The sequence below is a fragment of the Prionailurus bengalensis genome, chromosome C1, assembly GCF_016509475.1.
Source record: "Prionailurus bengalensis isolate Pbe53 chromosome C1, Fcat_Pben_1.1_paternal_pri, whole genome shotgun sequence".
In the NCBI taxonomy this organism is placed as follows: domain Eukaryota; kingdom Metazoa; phylum Chordata; class Mammalia; order Carnivora; family Felidae; genus Prionailurus; species Prionailurus bengalensis.
Window position 1 is genome coordinate 27,451,249 of NC_057345.1, and position 22,351 is coordinate 27,473,599.

Here is a 22,351-nt window from a genome sequence, read left to right on the forward strand (position 1 = left end):
CACAAATAAATAAAAGTTGATCCTAACTTCATACATATTATGGAACTGACTGGTCTGGAAACCCAACTTTCATGTCAAATACTATTTCTGAAGGAAAACATATTCTGAGTTAAAAACAAATGCCTATTGGGGCGCCTGGGTGGCTCAGTCGGTTAAGCGTCCGACTTCAGCTCAGGTCACGATCTCGCGGTCCGTGAGTTCCAGCCCCGCGTCAGGCTCTGGTCTGATGGCTCAGAGCCTGGAGCCTGCTTCCGATTCTGTGTCTCCCTCTCTCTCTGCCCCTCCCCCGTTCATGCTCTGTCTCTCTCTGCCTCAAAAATAAATAAATGTTAAAAAAAAAACAAAAAAACAAAAACAAATGCCTACTATGTGCCAGGCACTGTGCTAGTTCCCTATATAAGCCAAGTGTAATATTGGAACAATTACCCGGCCTCTCCAAGCCTCCATCTCTTCATTGCAAAGTAATACCTGCAGCCATGAGAATTAAGAACAATAATAAAGAATCTATCAGTGTCTAATACAGTAGGTACTCAAAAAAAGGTTTCTTCTCTTTCCTGTCTCAGTTCAGGACTATTTAAAGAACATTGAGTTTCAGACAAAAAAAAATCTTGGGGGGCACCTGGGTGGTTCAGTTGGTTGAGCATCTGACTTCAGCTCAGGTTATGATCTTACGGTTCATGAGTTTGAGCCCCGCCGTCAGGCTCACTGCTGCCAGCCTGTCAGCACAAGCCCACTTCAGATCCTCTGTCCCCCTCTCTGTGCTCCTCCTCTGCTTGCAGTCTCCCAAAAAATAAATATTAAAAAAAAAAAAAAAAATCTCAGGGCACCTGGGTGGGTCAGTCAGTTAAGTGACCGCCTCTTGATTTCAGCTCAGGTCATGATTTTATGGTTTATGAGATCGAGCTCTGTGCTGGGCTCTGCGCTGACAGCATGGAGCCTGCTTGGGATTCTCTCTCTGAGCCCATTTCAGATCCTCTGTCCCCCTCTCTTTGCCCCCGCTGTGTGCTTTCTCTCTCTCTCTTTCTCTCTCAAAATAAATAAATAAATAAACTTTAAAATCTCCTATTTCTTTGCTAATGGATCTATGCTAGTTCTGTTAACAACCCTTCCAACCCATCTCCTATTCTGGTCAAATGGATTTATAACATCCTTCCAATAATACCATGCAGAACTCTTTCTGTCCCTTCCAAGAATGTCCTTCTCTCCACTTCCACAAAGCCCACCCATTCAATCAACAAAGACTCACTGAGCATATTTTACACACCAGATACTGTGGATAACAGAGCACCCACCAACCATAAGCTCTTATAGTTTTAATACAAATAATTTCACTAATAACAGAAGTAGGAGCAAGCATTTGAATGCTTCTTTATGTTATCCATTTCTATGCATGATTTCAACAAATGTTCACTATAGCCCTATGAACCAGATATCCTTTAAAGAAAAAATTTTTAAAAAGGTGGCTCAGAGAGGTCAAATGGCATATTCAAAGTTAAACAGTAAATAGCACAACCCAGATTCAAACCTTGCTCTTGCTACAGAGCCTAAGCTCTTAATTATCATGCCAAACTGCCTCAATGCAGACGAGAGAATATCCAATTCTATCTACTAGTCAGGAAGTCTACCTAATATGGTAATACTTGAGCTCTGTCTTGAAGGATCATTCATTCATTCATCACTCATCCAGTATAAATGCCTACAATGTGTCATCCTCTGCGGAAGCGCCAGTGATAGAGTAGGGAACAAGCCAGAAGATCCCTATTCAAAGTATAAAGGGAAAGGCAGTGAACAAGTAATTACATCCACCTACACTTTAAGCCTTCTTTTAACCACCTATTGGGAGAAACTTATCCTTCCTCTAAACTGCCATAGCACTTTATTCTAAATGTTTCTTTCAGCAGAGATTATTTTTCCCTTTTCTTCATTTAATTTTTCCAATTATCAGTGATACATGCTCATTATAGAAGTCACTTTCCACTTTCTCTCTTGTATTACTGTTATTTGCATACTTATTATCTCCCCTACAAGAGTGTAAGTACCTTAACTGTACGATAAATATCACATTTCTCTTGGTATGCCCTACAGCACCTTGCATGTCGTGGATAGTTTAGTATTTCTTAAATGACTTCGGGAAAAAAGAAATTCAGTTTTGCAGACAATTTACTGAACCAAAATGTTTTCCTTTAACAGTAAAAACATGAACAATGCTTTTTTGAATGTCATACAATAACGCGACAGCAATGTACTTCTTTTGTATGTTAACCTATCAATAGGCTTCTATTTTAAACAAGGTTGAGGACATCCTGATGCCCTGCCAAATTTATCTAAATAGAATTGTACCCACATCTGGGTATCTATAGAGTAAGCTCATGTGTGCAGTTATTGGTTTCTCCTATGTTCCGTATCCCCAAATAGCAGCAAATAACAAAAAGCTGCCAGAACAAATCACTCTGGAGGCTCCCCACAACTCAAAGGATTACCTCTGTTGGTTTCAGGTTCTTCAAGTATCACAAAGGAGTCTTCATCAGCACCCAGCCGAGGTTTAATGGAAACATCTACTCCCAGTTGCTTAAGTCTATCCAGAGTGAACCTCCTTGCTTTTTCAAGTGGCACAACTACTGATTTAGTTTGCTGCCTGGGCTCTTCCACCTTCTCATCTGCTTCTTCTGTTCTTTTCAGGCCTTCTTCTCCCTCCAGGGCACGAGGTTCAGGTGCCATAAGCCCTCCAGCCTGACACACCTCATTGTCCTCATTCCCGAGGAAGTTGGATTCCTGATGTGCCACTGAGCTGTCCTCAGGTGGAGGTCTGCCATCACCCTGCTTCTGTTTCTCCTGAATTTCTAGCTCTTCACTTCCCATCATATCCTTACTACAAGATTCCCCTGATCCAGTAGTGATCTGGGGTTCCTTTGAAACTGCAGGGAGTGCGTTAATTTCCAGTTCATGTCCCACACACACTGTCTGCTCAGAATCTTTGTTATGGTGGCCATTATTCATCTCACTTGTATTTACAGTGTCTATGGTTTCTTTGTGATGGTTTGACTGATACTTAGATGACCTAGAGAGGGGAAAATAAGCTCAAGTTGAAAATTATCCTAAGTGTGAAACTCTCATCTCAGCACATAATGAATCCATTATAACAGTTTTAAGAGACTGAGGAATCTGAACTTTTTTACACCAGATGTTTGCTACAAAACTGAATATTTACAAAAATTACAATCTCAAGGAAAGAGAATTCTTACTTCAGTAGCGCCATGGCATTTCCCTGGCAAGTGGGTCGAGGTTTACGTTTGAAGAAATCATGAATGGTTTTATTCTCTGGCATATGATATGGAAGATTAAGTGCAGATTCTACAAAATGGAACAAAACAAGCAAATACACATACTGTATATTCTGAAATGTCACTTCATGTTCAGTCAACTAAACAGCACAGTGAAAGCCATCACCAGAAATAGAAAACAATCCTGGCTTTAATAAAGACAGGATCTAACTACAAAAGAACTCCCTGGAGACCAGTGGCTTTTAAACCTAGTTGTGAAATTAAACTGATTCAGGAAGTTTTTAAAAAATACAGATCCTTGGGACACCTGGGTAGCTCTGTTGGTTGGGTGACCGACTTGGACTCAGGTCATGACCTCGTGGTTTGTGGGTTTAAGCCCCATGTCAGGCTCTCTGCTATCAGTGCTGAGCCCGTTTCTGATCATCTGTCTCTCCCTCTCTTTGCCCCTCCCCTGATCATGCTGTCTCTCTCTCTCAAAAATAAACAAACATTTAAAAAATAATTAAAAAATACAGATTCTTGGACCCCACTTCAAGCCTACCGAATCAGAATTTCTGTGGGACCTAACACCTTACACATTTGAAACGCTCCCAAATCCTGATACAGCTGGTCCACAGAAAAACATTAAAAAAACCCTCCCTCCTTAGCATAACACAGTTCTGGAAATTTTCTCAGTTTATACTTATGTTCCAGAGGCTTTAGAACAGTGGCCATTCACCAAGATCAATTTTAAACTTGGTATTATAATTTATATTAAGAATATTAAAAAAACCAAAATTCCCCAATATCCAAGTGGAGCTTACAAAGAAATATTGTGATTTGCCACAAAGTCACTGTACTGGTTTATATTACCTCGAATAAGGCGCTGAGTTTCACTGTGCAGTTTTTTTAACGCTTCCTTACTTAATTTGGCTGCCTTCCGTTCCTTAAAGAAAACAAAGAGACTATGTTAATGCTATTATCCAGAAAGACATTCATCCTTCAAGAGTTTGCCCTCTCCAAGAAAAGAGGATAGAGAGGGAAAAGTAAGCACTAACGAATTCAGTACAATATAAACTACTAAATATTTATCCAAAGGATATAACAAAAATGCTGATTCAAAGGGGCACACATACCCCAATGTTTATAGCAGCACTATAAACAATAGCCAAATTATGAAAAGAGCCCAAATGTCCACTGACTGATGAATGGATAAAGATGTGGTGTGTATATATATGTGTGTGTGTATTTACATGTATACACAATGTACACGCGCAATGGAATATTACTTGGCAATCAAAAAGAATGAAATCTTGCCATTTGCAACAACATGGATGGAACTAGACTGTATTATGCTAAGCAAAATAAGTCAGGCAGAGAAAGACAAATATATGATTTCACTCATATGTGGAATTTAAGAAACACAACAGATGAACATAGGGGAAGGGAAGGAAAAATAAGATAAAAACAGAGAGGGAGCAAACCATAAGAGACTCTTAAATACAGAGAACAAACTGAAGGTTGCTAGAGAAGAGGTGGGTGGGGGATGGGCTAAATAGGTGATGAGTATTAAGGAGGGTACTTGTTGGGATGAGAACTGGGTGTTATAATATGAATGATGAATCACAGGGTTCTACTCCTAAAACCAATACTACACTGTATGTCAACTAACTTGAATTTATTTTATTTAAAAAAAAATTTTTTTTTTTAATGTTTATTTATTTTTGAGACAGAGAGACAGAGCATGAACAGGGGAGGGGCAGAGAGAGAGGGAGACACAGAATCTGAAACAGGCTCCAGGCTCTGAGCGGTCAGCACAGAGCCCAACGCGGGGCTCGAACTCACGGACTGTGAGATCGTGACCTGAGCTGAAGTCGGACGCTTAACCAACCGAGCCACCCAGGCGCCCCTAACTAACTTGAATTTAAATAATTAAAAAATAAACACAGGGAGACCATTTATTTGCATATCACATTGAATTCAATACAATCCATATCTGTGTCCCTACTGGACACAAAGCAATACCATGGGTACCAGGAAAATATGATAGACTTGATAAAACATTTATCCCTCAGAAATCCACAATCTCCTGGGGAAAGAAACCAACATGACAACATACAGAGCTCTATCCCACCTTCCGTATGGTGCCTTTCGATAACTCAGTTTCTTCTTCAAATGAATAGACCCCACTCTCCAAAGACAGCTCTTTTTTCTAAAAGAGAAGATTACAAGTTGAAAAATATGGACAAAAATTAAACCGAAATAAGAGACGTTGCTTACTCAAAAGACTGCTTTTGTACCCCAACATCACATCATGCTATGTTAATAAAAAGTCAGTAATTATCAAATAGAGAGTTTTAAACATACAGCATCCTATAATGCCTAGAAAAAAATTTGCTATCTCAAGTGAAGGTAGGGCCCTAATTTCTCATACTTCTTTATTTCATCTTTCCCTAAGGAGGGACAATGACTCCCAGGGAGCTAAAGGTAATCTTAGCAAGAACAACTGTGCTTCCAAACACTCAGGACAATGAGGTTTTGACTGCTGCTTTTCTTTGATACCCCTCCAGAAACACTTTAGGTTCATTTCTTAGAGGCCACAGGATTATAAAATGTATACCTCTGTCCCATTACTTACCTGCTTCTTATACAATATAAAGTATCTTACTTTTTCCCCCTAACATTCCGATGAGGGCAATTAAAATACTAGTTTCCATACAAGTTAGCATGTCTATCACTTGCATTGCCTGATTCTAAAATTAACAGCCAAAAAACTGAAATCAATTGCCACATGTTTTTCTGGAGTTAAAAATGACAACTTAGGCTCAGGGCATGATCTCATGCTTCATGAGTTCGAGCCCCACCATCAGGCTCTGTGCTGACAGCTCAAAGTCAGGAGCCTGCTTCAGATTCTGTGTCTCCTCTCTCTGCCCCTCCCCCACTTGTGCTCTGTCTCTCTCTCTCTCAAAAATAAATAAACATTAAAAAAAAAAAAAGTTTAAGGGCGCCTGGGTGGCTCAGTCGGTTGAGTGTCTAGCTCTTCATTTTGGCACAGATTCCAGGGTTGTTGGATCGAGGCTTGTGTTGGGCTCAGCACCTGGTTACGATTCTCTCTCCCTCTCTCTCTCTCCTTCTGCCCCTCTCTCCTCTCCCTTGCTCACGTGTTCTCTCTTAAAAAAAAAAAAAAAATGGTTCCAGGGGCGCCTGGGTGGCTCAGTCGGGTAAGCATCCGACTTTGGCTCAGGTCATGATCTCACAGTCCGTGAGTTCAAGCCCCGCATGGGGCTCTGTGCTGACAGCTCGGAGCCTGGAGCCTGCTTCAGATTCTGTGTCTCCCTCTCTCTGACCCTCCCCCATTCATGCTCTGTCTCTCCCTGTCTCAAAAATAAATAAACATTAAAAAAAAAATGGTTTCAATAGTAAATCAGAAAATAAAGAAGGGGCTTCTGGGTGACTCAGTCAGCTGGGTGTCCAACTTCAACTCAGGTCAATGAACTGGCGGTCCGTGAATTCAAGCCCTGAGTCGGGCCCTTGTGTGGACAGCTAGAGCCTGGAGCCTGCTTCAGATTCTGTCTCCCTCTTTCTCTGCCCCTCCCCTACTTGTGCTCTGTCTGTATCTCAAAAATAAACATTAAAAAACATTTAAAAAAAGAAAGAAAGAAAATAAAGCAAAGGTTAGGAGCAGTGGGTTAGCTCTTTTGCAATCATCTTTTACTTGCCTTGTGCTTTCTTACTTTGTTTTTCACAGCTGCCCTTATCGATTCTAATGACTCTTCGTCTTCTAATGCAGAGTTATTTTCTTCCTCCAATCCAGTTTCAAAAAGGTCTTTATCCACAAGAAGACAGCCACTATCATTAAATGGCTGTTTCACATCATCTTCCTGGACAATGCATAAAGACAAAGCAAAATCCAATCACCCAAACTCCAATATTTCACATCATAAGGTAATTTGGACCAGGCCATAAAAAGCCCATAATGTATCGGTAGACAAATATTTGGCATTTTAGAACATTCTCCCTGGTTCCTACCCACAGCCATCTTTTGAAGTCCATGCTGTGATTTTATGCCACTGTCCAAAACCAACTTAGTAAAAAGTAAATATTTTTTTTAAAAACTCAAATACTTATCAAACAGCTAGTTTATAAAAAGATGGTTTTTTTCTAGTTAGCAAACAAGACTTCTGACTTATGGATGCCTAAAAAAATACTCCTCTGAAAGTTCATTTTCATCAGATAACAAGCAGCAATACTCCATGTGCTTGCAGAGAAAATCAGAAATCCATTTACAGAGAATGACACCAACAAGTTTTAAATTACATACCTCATTACTCGCAATACAAACCAATCAACTTGAAGCTATATTCTAAGTGCAGAAACCTCAAGAACTAAAAGCATTTTTTTCTAAGATGTTAATCTGCCTTAGAAAGAACAAATTTAGGGGCACCTGGATGGCTCAGTCAGTTAAGCATCCGACTTTGGCTCAGGTCACGATCTCATTGTCTGTGAGTTTGAGCCACGCGTCAGGCTCTGTGTTGACAGCTCAGAGCCTGGAGCCTGCTTCAGATTCTGTCTCCCTGTCTGCCTCTTCCTGATTCGCACTCTGTCTCTCTCTCTCTCTCTCTCTCTCTCAAAATAAAATAAAAAACAGAAAAAGAACAAATTCATTCATTTAAACATACCTCATTTTTTGTTTCCTTCTTTTTTAGCCGCCTGATTTTTTCCATCTTTTTTTCCTCTTTCTCAAGTCTTCTCTTTGATTTTACTTTTGCTTTTCCTTCCATTCTTTCTTTATCATGTGTGGGTTTTTTGGAAATCTTTCTGTCAACTGTAAAGTCCACAGAGTTTTCAGATTGGAGACTCAGCTCTAAGCAAGGCGTCACCTGGGTTTCAAGATTTTCCTGATACAAAGACTCCTCAATGTCACTTCCAGCACTGTCTGCCAGAGTTTTGTAAATCCTTCTGACTTTTCCATTTTTTCTGGCATATAAGTTCTCTTTATTTTCCTCCTCAACGCTGTCGTAAGTTTTCTCTGGAAAAGCATTTGTGTCCTCTCTTTCAGAATCACTGTCTTGTAGCAGCTTCCTGCTTTTCAATTTCTTACTCACAAATATCTCTTCATCTGAATCTGGAGAAAACATAATTTTTTTCAGAGATCCACTATTATTTTGTCCTCCTCCTGGTCCCACTACTCTTAAAAAACATCCAATTACCCAACTGCTGTGTCACCTTGTGAAATTATGTAACTACCACTAAGAACTGATTGTAGCAAAGCAAATCTAAAAATAGGTTTTAAGAACCATTTTCCCTGGAAATGTCTCTTACTGAGAAATGTAATTATATACATTTACAAAGTGTAAAGTTGTTCTAATTCTTTTGGTAGGTGTTAAAAATCATTTATTAAAGGATGAATGCCTTCAACCATGCAATGTGGTAGCTTCTAGACATTTTACATTTAATAATAGAAATGGTTAATTTCAAAAAAGTATATGCACTATAATTTTGCTTTTATAATAAATAAGACAAACAATAAGGTTAGGCATTAATAATTTAAAGAATCAAGAGAATAATGAAATTAATCCAATCCACTTATAACCCAGGCCCCCACATTCTATTTCTAAAAATAAAATTACTATTATAAACCTCCATCACTCAAGGGCACAATTGTTCCACAGCTGCCTTGTCCACTGTCTGAAGGACTATCGGGTTCTTCCTGTGAGATAAGTTTTGGATCACTGATTTCTAGATGAACCTAGAAAATGAGAACACACTTTGCATTAACCAGGTGGTGACAGAAAGCTCTGAGTACATAATGATACACAAATCATCATAGGATAAGCAGGCTGAAATGAAGGGATGACATTAAGAATTACTGGACAAAGAAAAACACAAAAATTCACTGTTCACCTTTGAAGGATACTATAGAAGCAATGATTCATTTTGAGTAATGGTACATAAAAAGAATCAAGCATTTATTACACATTTTCTGTTTGAACTGCTTCTCAGTGTATCCAAATGACATGTTAAATAACATCACAGAATTGCAATCCTGATGTGAAAAAAAAATCTATAGGACAAACCGTGTGTTACTTTTGGAATGAACTTCAAGAAAAAAGGAGAAAGAGAGGAAGGGGGACCTATATAGAGTTAAGATACATACACACATACACACACATATCAACAACTGCAATATGCACATTTTGTTTTTGTTTTTAATTTTGTTTAAGTAATCTCTACATCCAACATGGGGCTGGAACTCACAACCCAGAGATCAAGAGTCCCATACTCTACTAAGCCAGCCAGGCACCCCATGCAATATGCAGACTTTGGATCTTGATTCAAATAAACAGAGCACCTGGGTGGCTCAGTTGGTTAAGCATCCGATTCTTTTTTTTTTTTCAACTTTTTTTTTTATTTTATTTTTGGGACAGAGAGAGACAGAGCACGAACGGGGGAGGGGCAGAGAGAGAGGGAGACACAGAATCGGAAACAGGCTCCAGGCTCTGAGCCATCAGCCCAGAGCCCGACGTGGGGCTTGAACTCACAGACCGCGAGATCGTGACCTGGCTGAAGTCGGACGCTTAACTGACTGCACCACCCAGGTGCCCCAAGCATCCGAATCTTGATTTCAACTCAGGCAGTGATCCCAGGGTTATGGGATTGAGCCCTGTGTTGGGCTCCACGCTGTGTGGAGCCTACTTGAGATTCTTTCTCTTTCTCTCTTTCTCTCTGCCCCTTTCCCCAGCTCATGACTTCTTTCTCTCTCTTTCTAAAACAAAATAAATAAACAGAAAGTATACATCTGAGTCAATGAAATCTGAACACTATCTATTTATTATTAAGCAATAATTCTAAGATTTTAAGTGTGGTAATATTTGTGTTACCTGTTTCGGAAAGCCCTTATCTTTTAGAGATGTATAAAGAAATATTTTTGGATGCAATGATATCTGAAATTTGCTTCCAAATAATCCAGTGAGGGTGAAAGTGGATGAGCTATAAATGAAACATGATTGGCATGATTTGATAACTATTTAAGTTAGGTGATAGGTTCATTATACAGCCTTTCTACATTTGTATATGTTTGAAAATTTCCAAATAAAACCATTAAAATGTTTTTTAATGTTTATTTTATTTATTTATTTTTTTAAATTTACATCCAAGTTAGTTAGCATATAGTGCAGTAATGATTTCAGGAGTAGAATCCAGTGATTCATCCCCTACATATAACACCCAGTGCTCATCCCAACAAGTGTCTTCCTTAATGCTCCTTGCCCAGTCCATACCCCAACCCATAACTCCTCCAACAAGCCTCAGTTTGATCTCTACGTTTGTCTCTTATGTTTTGTCCCCGTCCCTGTTTTTATATTATTTTTGCTTCCCTTCCCTTATGTTCATCTGGTTTGTATCTTAAGTTCCACATATTACCAAAGTCATATATTTGTCTTTCTCTAATGTTTTTATTTATTTTTAAGAGAGAGAGGCAGAGTGCTAGTGGGGGAGGGGCAGAGAGAGAGGGAGACACAGAATCCAAAGCAGGCTCCAGGCTGTGAGCTGTCAGCACAGAGCCTGACGTGGGGCCCAGACCCACAAACAGTGAGATCACGACCTGAGCCTACGTCAGATGCTCAACTAAGCCACTCAGGTGCCCCTCAAATAAAACCATTTTAAAGGTCACAAGTAGAGGTGCCTAGGTGGCTCAGTGGGTTAAGCTTCTGACTTTGGCTCAGGTCATGATTTCACAGTTCCTGGGTCCCAGACCTGCACAGAGCTCTGTGCTAATAGTGTGGAGCCTGCTTTGGAGTCTGTATCTCTGTCTCTCTCTGCCCCTGCCCCCCACCCCGGCTCTCAAAAATAAATACAACATTTAAAAAAAAAAAATCACAAGTAAAAAGTATAAGTAGGATGGGTGTGTTAGGTGACATGACCAGTAAAGTAACCAGGCTGACCCTAGAGGCCAGGTCTCCTACATCCCTGGTGTTCTTAGGGCTCTGACTTGACTTAATAGGGGGGCAGATATTAACATCTGTAATGTAGTCGAGCATTACTCACCCTAATGGCTTCTCTAACAACTATTAAATTGTTTTAAATGTTTGGTATAATTACTAAAATAATAACCAAAGATAACAGGTATTAAGGAATCACTGAGGATCATCACATATGTGCTGATGATTCTCCCAACACCTGAAGCAGTAAGATTCTTTGTGGATGTGGAAACTGAGTTTAGATAACCACATAACTCAATACATGCTTTAATCACTTTCTTCTATGCAATTTATAGTAGTATCTGCCACAGTCAGGGCCAGGAACAGGGCAAGAACAGAGTCAAGTCTGAAAAACCCCTGTAACTGAGATAATAGTACAACATTAAAAACAAACAAACAAAAAATCAAACTGGCAAATCATGGCTCATGAGGTCAGCCTACTACTTTTGTAAATAAAGTTTTATTGGAACCAGGGCCAGGATTATAGGCACCTGAAGTGGAGTAGTGCAAGCGCAGGGTCAGATCTTGTCTTTATTTAAAAGTTTTATATTTTGGGGCGCCTGGGTGGCGCAGTCGGTTAAGCGTCCGACTTCAGCCAGGTCACGATCTCGCGGTCCGTGAGTTCGAGCCCCGCGTCAGGCTCTGGGCTGATGGCTCAGAGCCTGGAGCCTGTTTCCCATTCTGTGTCTCCCTCTCTCTCTGCCCCTCCCCCGTTCATGCTCTGTCTCTCTCTGTCCCAAAAAATAAATAAATAAATAAAGTTTTATATTTTGTTCCAAACCATATAATGGAATTTTTGCTTTAACTTTTATTTTTAAAAATTGCATTAAAACATTATCTTAATTACTGAGTTTGGGGAGCCCTCTTAAATTTTGCTCCCAAGGCTAGTGTCCCACACTAGTCCCGGCCCCAGAAAAGAACAGGGTTCTGGAAACAGATGCTTCTATGCCCAATCCTGCCAGCAATCAAGCCACAAGCCGAGAGGGCCCGACACTCCTACTTCCTTCGGGGTCGCCTTGGATGACCTCACAGGCCCTTTGTAGATCCAATTCCGAACTCCCAAAGACTGCCGCCGTCCATTTCCGGAGAACCCCGCCCCGCATCCCAGCGGCCCGGGTCTGCCCAGGCCTTCCTCTTTTGGGGGGGCTGGACAAGGAAGAACTCCGGCGGCAGGAAACGCGCCAAAGGGGAGGTGGGCGGGCGTGGCCGGCTGAGGAACTGCTGGGCGGCCAGCTGCGCGCGCGGAAGGGACCAGAAGCGACGCCGCCTAGCTCACCGAGGCGCGGGAAGCCCACCGCGGGACCGGACCGCAAGAGTCGCGAGCCCCAGGGGCCATCCCGCCAGGCCCGGCCGCGCGCCGCGCCGCCACGGTGCCGCCGCGACCCGCTCCGCCCGACTCGACCCCTACCCCAACCCGCTCCTCGGAGCCAGGCCTCCGCAGCCGCGGATGGCGGCAAGTGCACGAACCCACCTCAGAAAGTACTTCGCCCGTCATGACTCCGGCTTCCTAGCGCTTCGCTTGTGACGGAGCGGGTCTCCTGGTCCCTTAGCCGGAGCGCAGCCGCTCCCGCGGTCTCCAGCCCGGCAACACAGTTCGAGGTTTCGCGCCCAGCCAGAGTGGAGGCCCCGCCCTAACGATTTGCACCAATCCGGAGGAGGGTTTCTACATGAGGCCACGCCCCTATGCCGTCCTACCAATCACGAAGCACCTTTGACGAGCCCGGAGACTGTAATCTGGGTAGGGTTGGCGGGTCTCGGTTCCTCTCGTCTGTTGAACCTAAGTGAGCCTGAGATTCTCCCGGCTGCCAGGCGGTCGGGGCCCTCTGGCTTCGCGAGGCGGTACCAGGAGAGTGGTGGCCTTTGAGCTTTGACCCTTGCCACAGCGCAGTGTGAGGAGTAAGTCTTCTGGGCTGGATGGAAGTGAGCTGGGAGAAGATCCCAGGGCAACCGAAGGCACCTGTGGGGATTTTCTCCAGGACCTCCATCCCTGGAGCAGCTAGATCCTACTTCCTCCTTCTTGTACATAGCATTCATGCCACTGAACAAACAGACAAGTTTTGTGGGCTGCTCGGATACCAAAGAATATCCTTGGATAACCTTTATAATTATACTTAAATTTAATTTGAGGATGCAGAAAACATGCACCCATACCATTTCTAGACTTTTTGGACAAGACAGGAAAAAGAATACAAGGTCTGGAGTCAGACTAATCCCAAACAATTCTAATCCCTTGTCATTTTGCTAGTTACTATCTTTTTGCCCCTCCAGGTCCATTCTCTGTCTTTCCTTATCCTGCTCTGTCCAGCAAAGGATGACTTCTCCCCACTGCATTACCCAAGCTCCCTTGCCCTCTGGCTCCTGGTTGAATCAAGCCCCTGGAAAGTACTTTACAAGATTACTATAGGGAGAAGATCAGAGGGCACCAAGAAAGAAAGGCATGGTAGTTACCATCCCCACTTCATTCTCGTGATCCTATCCACTTGTAGGGTAACCAACTCATCCCGATTTTCCCAGGACTTTCCCAGTTTTAGCATTGAAAATCCCATCTCCCAAGAATCTCAGTTCCAGGCAAACCAGGATAATTACCTTATCCACTGGCCTCCTCTTCCAAGTTTCCAGCTTTAGTTGGGTTCAGATAAGAGTTCTCTTTCTTCATCTTTCTTTACCTCCTCACCACTTCCCAACCCACTTTTGCCACACAAACAAGATCCCATTATCCACCCTCTTCTCTCGCATCTGTCTAGCCACGTTTTCATCCACTTTACTATTAATTGCTACATTGATGATTTACAAATATCCGTCATAGCACTCCTCCTTCATATTTGGAGGGCTAATATTTATCAGGGGCTTACTTACCCTGTGACAAAAACAGTTGCAAGAATTTTGCAAACATCTTATTTAATCTTCAGAGTAAATTAAAAAAATTTTTTTAATGTTTATTTATTTTTGACAGAGAGAGACAGAGCATGAACGGGGGAGGGGCAGAGAGAGAGAGGGAGACACAGAATCCAAAGCAGGCTCCAGGCTCTGAGCTGTCAGCACAGAGCCCGACGTGGGGCTCGAACTCACAGACCATGAGATCATGACCTGAGCCGAAGTCGGATGCTCAACCAACTGAGCCACCCAGGCGCCCCCAGAGTAAATTTATAAGGTAAGTAATACTACTATCTCCATTTTAGCAGGAAACTAACTTTTAAAAAGGCTAGTACCTGGTGGAGCCAATATTCATATCCTGCTCAGTCTGACTCCAGAGCTCAAACTCTTCAGAGAGACCTTGACTGAGTCCCCTCTACATTCTCCCTCTATCCCATGTTCTGGTTTCCCCAATAACACCTCTGCCGCAATTTTATTTTATTTAAATGTTTATTTATTTATTTTGAGAGGGGTGGATAGGAGGGGCAGAGAGAGAGAATCCCAAGCAGGATGTGGGCTGTCAGCACAGAATGCCACACGGGGCTTGAATCCAAGAACCTTGAGATCATTTTCTGAACTGAAATCAAGAGTCCAATGCTTAACTCACTGAGCCATCCAGGCATCCCTGCAATTTTATTTTTAGCTATTTGTATATTGTTGCTCCAAGAGGACAAGCACTTTGTTTCCTTTAACACCATATCGTCACCATCTAGAATAGTCGTTCTCAAACTTGAGCATGCATCAGAATGATCTGAAGGGCTAGTAAAAAAGATTGTTAAACCCTACTCTCAGAGTTACTGATTCATTATGTCTGATGTGAGGCCAAAGAATTTGCATTTCCAACAAGTTCGCAGATGATGCTAGTGCTGCTGGTATGGTGACCATGCTTTTTTGAGAAGCAAGGGCTTAGAACATATCTGGCTGGGGCTCCTGGGTGGCTCAGTCAGTTGAGTGCCTGACTTCAGCTCAGGTCATGGTCTCGCAGTTCGTGAGTTCGAGCCCCATGTTGGGCTCTGTGCTACCAAACAGCTCAGAGCCTGGAGCCTCCTTCAGATTCTGCATCTCTCTCTCTCTCTCTCTCTCCTCCCCTGCTCATGATCTATCTGTCTCTCTCTGTCTCTCAAAAATGAATAAATGTTAAAAAAAATTTTAAAAAAAGAACATATCTGGCTCATTGTAAGGAAATCAGTCAATATTTGTTGAACTAACTTAATCACCTGACAATTATAATATTATTCTTTTTTTAATGTGTATTTATTTATTTTGAGAGAGAGAGAGAGTGGGGGAGGGACAGAGTGAGAGGGAGAGAGAGAATCTCAAGCAGGCTCCACTCTGTCAGTACAGACCCTGATGCTGGGCTTGATCTCTCTAACTGTGAAATCATGACCTGAGCCAAAATCAGCCAGATGCTTAATCGACTGAGCCACCCAGGCGCCCCAACAAGTATATTATTCTTGAACTCTCTTTGGAAGTGAGTAATTGAGATAATAGTCCTGATATTAGCATTTTCAGAACTAATTAGCATTTTGTTCTCTTTGAAAAACACCTATTCAGCCACCAGAAAAACATAAAAAGAGAGTTCTGATTTCGACAATGAGTGGAATGAGTGAGCTAGGAAAGGGAAACCTTTTATTCTATTTATTAACTGTGCTAATCTAAAGTGAGTCTGTATTTGGAATTAACAATCTACAGTTTCAATTTTGGTGGTTGGCACCATAATCCATCATTCACCAATTTAGAAACCTGGGAGTCACTTTGACTCTTCTCTCTCCTTTGACTCTCAAGGTTAATCATCCAACAAGCTCTGTTTATGAAGTTGATAGATGGCAGCAAGAGAAAGCTCTGGGGTGTTCACTTTGCAGAGATTAGCCTAAACCTGTCCAATAAATGGCTTTGTAAACCTAGGTAAGTCATTTAGCTTCTCAGAGCCTTGCTTTCATTATATTTTAAGTAGAAAACACTGAATCCAATCCAATCAGATCAGACTGAATTTCAAATGGATTTAAGTGGCAGATCACCAGGAAGTATTTCTACAGGAAATACTTTGCAGTACTGACCACACCTAATCTGGTCATAGAAGGTAGACACTACTAGTATCTATCCTTATGTCACATAAAATCAATATAAAAAAAGGAATTCTGGGGGCACCTGGGTGGCTCAGTTGGTTAAGTGTTGGGCTCTGCACTGACAACTCAGAGCCTGGAGCCTACTTCAGATTCTGTGTCTCCTTCTGCCTCTTTGCCCCTCCCCCACTTGTGCTCTCTTTCTCAAAAATAAATAAATAAACATTATAAAAATAGGGGCGCCTGGGTGGCGCAGTCGGTTAAGCGTCCGACTTCAGCCAGGTCACGATCTCGCGGTCCGGGAGTTCGAGCCCCGCGTCAGGCTCTGGGCTGATGGCTCAGAGCCTGGAGCCTGTTTCCGATTCTGTGTCTCCCTCTCTCTCTGCCCCTCCCCCGTTCATGCTCTGTCTCTCTCTGTCCCAAAAATAAATAAACGTTGAAAAAAAATTAAAATAAAAAAAAAAAAAATAAAAAAAAAAATAAAAGGAATTCTGGGGCACCTGGGTGGCTCAGTCAGTTGAGTGTCTGACTCTTGATCTCAGCTCTGGTCATTATCTCCTGCTTCATGGGACTGAGCCCCGCATCAGGCTCTGTGCTGATGCTGTGAAGCCTGCTTGAGATTCTCTCTCTGCCCCTCCCCTGCTCGTGCATGTGCACTCTCTTCTCTCTCTCCCAAAATAAATGGATAGACTTAAAAAAAACAATAAAATGAAAAAATAAAAAAGGAATCCTGACATTACATATCCATGAAAAAATAAGTCACAGGATTTAACGTGGTCAGCCTATTCGAAGGTTGTATTTATAATTGCTCACTGGCAGACAAACGAAAGCAGTTTCCAAAGGCTTATGAAAGTTTAGAGGGAACAGTTGATTAAATTATGTTTTCTTTCACTCTTTCTGAACACTGAGAAAGCCTCCCATGTTAAATTTTAGTACTACTATTCCTCTGGAGTTAAGTGTGAGAAATGGCTTGCTTTTTCTAAAGTCCTAGGCAGCTAAATCTTTATCCCTGGAGAAACACTGCCACCATGTGGCAGGCCTCAGTCATGTCATGCTATCTATTGCCTGTAGCCACTCTATTCTAAAAAAAATTTTTTTTTTTCATTTTAAAATTATTCAAAGAGTAGTTTAAATTTTTCCTTGTGTGGTGAGATAATTTCATCATTCTTTTTAAAGAATCTTCTTTCAAAAATAATTTCATACCGTAATTCCAGTTTAAATCTTCCCCTGGAGGGTGCCCTGCTAAAAGGCCAAGGGCTATTTTTCTGGCTTAATGTAAGTACCCCTGACCTTTAAAACTGGCACAGGACTTGGGGCATAGGACTTGGAGCCTGGGTGGCTCAGTTGGTTGAGCATCCGACTTCAGCTCAGATCATGGTCTCGCAGCTTGTGAGTTCGAGCCCCACGTTGGGCTCTGTGCTAACAAACAGCTCAGAGCTCCTGAATTTGCTTCAGATTCTGTATCTCCCTCTCTCTCTCCCCCGCCCCTGCTCATGCTCTGCATCTCTCTGTCTCCCAAAAATAAATAAATGTTGGGGCACCTGGGTGGCTCAGTTGGTTAAGTGTCCGACTTTGGCTCAGGTCATGATCTCACAGTTTGTGGGTTCTAGCCCCACGTCGGGCTCTGTGCTGACAGCTCAGAGCCTGGAGCCTGCTTCAGATTCTGTGTCTCCCTCTCTCTCTGACCCTCCCCCATTCATGCTCTGTCTCTCTCTGTCTCAAAAATAAATAAACATTTAAAAATAATAATAATAATAATAAATGTTAAATAAATAAATAAAAATGACACAGGACCTGACACATAATGGGTGCTTACTAAGTAATTGTTGAATGAATGATTAAAATACTGTGGCCTAAAAAATATCAGGGCCTTTTCCCAAGTCATGACAGCATTCACACCATCAACTATTTTTGTATATAGAAGGTCCTTTACTGCAACTTTTGGCAAGCTCAAGTACCTATCAAATATTCATCCACTCTTTCAACAGACCTTAAGCATCTATTTTGAGCCTATTCTAAACATGGAGAATACAAAGATAAGTAAAATTCAGTCTTGTTCTCAGAGAACTCCCATTGCTGGTTGGAGAGAGGCAAATAAATACGCGTGTGTAATAGTAGAAGTGTGTGTAAGTAGCTGTGGGGCCCTGAGAAAGGCAACTGACTTTGCCTGGGGTAAGCCAGGGGGAAAGGACTCCTGAACTGAGTTTCAAAGATGGACTGGAGTTCTCTAGGCTAGTACAGAGAGGAGAAGGCATTTCAGGTATGTGTAGGGGCTTGATAAAGCATGTTGTGTTTGGGGAATTGAAAGTAGGTCAGTATGACTGGAGCTCAGGGTATGTGTTGGGGGGAGGGGGGGAATGGCCCGAATGAAGGCTGAAAGGTAAACAGGGAACAAAAAGTCTGGAGTGCTATGCTTAGACTTTAGTTTTTAGACAATATGAACTAGGCAGCTGGGGGTGGGGGTGGGGGTGGGGAGTGTTAAGAAGGAGAGAAACATGGCTAGATATATGTTTGAGAAAGATTATTCTGGCAGGGTATGAAGGCTGGATTGGAAGGGGATTAGACTGGAGGCAGGAAGACCAGTTGTCTAGGTGGAAGATTATAGGGATCTGAACTAGGTCAATGGTAGTAACAATGGAGAGGAGGAGACGGATGGGGGAAGAAAGGAGGCAAAACAGAGGAGAGCTTGTTGAATAATTTATCTTGAGGGGCGAGAGACAGTGGAGTCATGGAACTCTGGTGACTCTCAGGTTTCTGGATTGGTGAGTGACCAATTATGGTGCAACTCATCAAAATTGAGAATATAGGCAATTAATTCCAAATACAGGCTCAGTTTAGCTTGGCATAAAAGCTTGGTTAAAATGTAGAATAAAAGGTTTCCCCTTCCTAGGTGATCGCTGTTGACACATTATCCAAACTGGAGCTCTCTCTCTTAGCTTTCTTGGTGACTGAAGAGGTGCTCCCCAGGCACAGGCCCATCTCTCTATTCCATTTCCAAACTGCTATCCATGCAGTGTCCAGAACCTCAACTCAGCAGCTTTTTGTGTTCCATTCATATATCTTTTCCTTAATTTTCTTTTCCTTTCTGGCTACCTACCCAGGGGGGAAAAATGTGTAAGAAAAATTCCTCTGCCCTGCTTTATTCAGTCTTTTTTCCTCAGGCTTTGGCTTCATTTTTCGCAGAAACCCAAGTATTTTCATGACCGAACCCTCCCCTAAAGCCCTATAGACTTAATGGCTCGGTGATGCCAAGAGTGTTTATTTGGACATCAGCATCCTCAGCACTTGGTCAATTATACCTCAATCACATATTCCTCAACCAGTTTAGGAAGACTAGACCCCTATGTATATGTCTAGGGATGGGGATTCCATCACAGAAGGATAAAAGGGATCTGCTCCACTCCTATTTTCTATTAAATTTCAGTACTTACCTATGGGCAGGCTAATGCCTACTTCAGACATGTCAGGTAGTTCGACTGCACCTACAAGGGCAGAATCTTATAGGAATATAGCAAATCCTTCAAGCACAATATAGTTGGAGAAGGAACACTTTCTAAGACACGAGGTGGTACTGGAGAGACAAAATAACATTGTTCCTACTATAAGCCCAAAGGATGGTTTTATTAGTGATATTCAACCAGGGGATTTATCACAGTTGTCATAGTGACCCCACGTTTACTAGAATCTAGAGGGTAGGGCCAACATTGCTAAATGTCAGTGAGAAACACTGAAATAAGCATAGAGGAAGATGGAGAGTTTGAGGTTTTTTAAGATTTTATTTAAAAATTTTTTTGATGTTTATTTATTTTTGAGAGAGAGAGAGAGACAGAGAATGTGTGTGGGAGGGTCAGAGAGAGAAGGAGACACAGAATCTGAAGCAGGCTCCAAGCTCTGAGCTGTCAGCACAGAGCCCAATGTGGGGCTTGAACCCACAGACCTCAAGATCATGACCTGAGCCAAAGTCGGACACTTAACCGACTGAGCCACCCAGGCACCCCATGATTTTTTTTTAAATAATCTCTGCAGACGTGGGGCTGGAGCTTAATAACCCTGAGATCAAGAGTCCCATGCTCCACTGACTAAGCCAGCCAGGTACCCCAAAGGAGAATATTTTAGGTAGGGAAGATGGAACGGGTAACAGCACTGAGACAGGAATGATGGTAAGATTTTCAGAGAATTGTTTAACCCGTGACTTCATAATGATGGAATAGAAGGTAGGAAATAGAATGTCGAGACTGCTGAATTAAATTCAACTCGAGAAGGATCTACAGTGTCTTTTTGGAGTCTGAATGCCTGCTAGATACACGGAATATATATGCAAGGATAAACCACACACACAAATAAATTACAGAGCAGATTGTGATAAGTGCTATGGGAAAGATATGAAATCTGTGCTCTGGGAAGCAGGATCACAACAGACCTTGAATATGCAGCATGGAACTTTAGACAGTTGTTCATTTACTCCACAAAGCTTTATTGAGCATTATGATGGATTGCTAGAATAATCACAGCTCTTTGTATCCTCTGCCATCTAATTCTCAGGTCTCTTAAATCTGTCCTTGTAACAAGGCTGTCCTTGTTACCTGCAGTGATGAACAAAAATATAGTGAAAGTAACATTGTATATATAGCTTCTGAGACTAATCTTTAAGGAGCTTTGCAGTTTTTACTATCATTATGTTAGAATACTGTGGCTACCATTTAAGAAACCCAAGGTATCTTGTTGTATGGGCCAAAGAGAGGAGAATCAAGGCACTTTGGCCAATAGTTAACTGCTAGACTTGACCGTCTTGGATCATCCAGCCGTATTGAGCCTCTAGATGAACGCAACCATGTGAGCAACCAAAGATGACACCAAGAAAAGAACTGATTAACTAAGCCTCGCCAAATTACAGAATCGTGGGCAAATAAATGTGGGACTACATTTTAGTAGAGTTTGGAATAATTGAAACAAGCTCTTACCTCCTGACCTCCATGGGCCAGGCATAGAAAATACAATTTAAAAAAAAGTTTCTGGGGGCGCCTGGGTGGCACAGTCGGTTAAGCGTCCGACTTCAGCCAGGTCACGATCTCACCGTCCGTGAGTTCGAGCCCCGTGTCAGGCTCTGGGCTGATGGCTCAGAGCCTGGAGCCTGTTTCCGATTCTGTGTCTCCCTCTCTCTCTGCCCCTCCCCCGTTCATGCTCTGTCTCTCTCTGTCCCAAAAATAAATAAACGTTGAAAAAAAAAATTAAAAAAAAAAAAGTTTCTGCTGTTACAGGGATGATATTCTTGTAGTAGAAGATAGATAATAAACAAACAAGTAAGTATATAACGTCAGTGATAAATGTTTTGGAAGAGAAATAATGGATGATAAAGGGTTAGAGAGTAGACCCTGAATAGCTAAAGCAATCTTGAGAAAGAACAAAGCTGGAAGCATCACTCTCCCTGGCTTCAAACTATATTATAAAGCTATCATAATCAAAACAGTATAGTATTGGCATAAAAACAGACACATAGATGAATGTAACAGGATAGAGAGCTCAGAAATAAACCTACAAATGGGGCACCTGGCTGACTCAGTCAGTAGAGCATGTGACTCTTGATCTTGGGATGGTAAGTTCAACCCCCATGTTGGGCATAGAGCTTACATTAAAAAAAAAAAACACGTTAAAATAGAAAAAAGAAAGAAACCTGTGAATATATGGCAAATTAACTTACAAGAAAGGAGCCAAGAATATAACAACAGGAAAGGACAATCTCTTTAATAAATAGTATTAGGATTAAAAAACATTTTTTTAATAAATAAATAGTGTTAGGAAAACTGGACAGCCACATGAGAAGAATGAAACTGAACCACTATCTTATACCACACACAAAAATTAACTCAAAATGGATCAAAGATTGGAATATAAGAAACCATAAAGCTCCTAGAAGAAATTATAGTCAGTAAGCTCTTTGACATTGTTTTTTGGTGATGATTTTTGGGATTTGACACCAAAACCAAAGGCAACAAAAGAAAAAAACAAAGAAGTGGGATGATATCAAACTAAAAAGCTTCTGCACAGCCAAGGAAACCATCAACAAAACGAAAAGGCAAATTACTAAATGGTATAAAATATTGGCAAATCATATATCTACAAGGGGTTAATATCCAAA

General features: G+C 41.7%; 1 protein-coding gene across 2 annotated transcripts in view; it reads right to left on the bottom strand.

Moving 5' to 3' along the window:
* Positions 1-12,929, bottom strand: part of CLSPN (claspin) — a 33,207-nt gene extending 20,278 nt beyond the window's left edge. For both annotated transcript variants that reach the window (XM_043574466.1, XM_043574467.1), the window contains exons 1-8: positions 12,711-12,929; positions 8,901-9,009; positions 7,940-8,385; positions 6,980-7,141; positions 5,395-5,472; positions 4,134-4,206; positions 3,243-3,351; positions 2,481-3,058 (exon numbers count right to left, since the gene is read on the bottom strand). In XM_043574466.1, the coding sequence (XP_043430401.1) occupies positions 2,481-3,058; positions 3,243-3,351; positions 4,134-4,206; positions 5,395-5,472; positions 6,980-7,141; positions 7,940-8,385; positions 8,901-9,009; positions 12,711-12,734 (1,579 nt within the window). In that variant the 5' untranslated portion in view covers positions 12,735-12,929. The remainder of the gene's footprint in view (positions 1-2,480; positions 3,059-3,242; positions 3,352-4,133; positions 4,207-5,394; positions 5,473-6,979; positions 7,142-7,939; positions 8,386-8,900; positions 9,010-12,710) is intronic.
* Between the last annotated feature and the right edge of the window lie 9,422 nt (positions 12,930-22,351).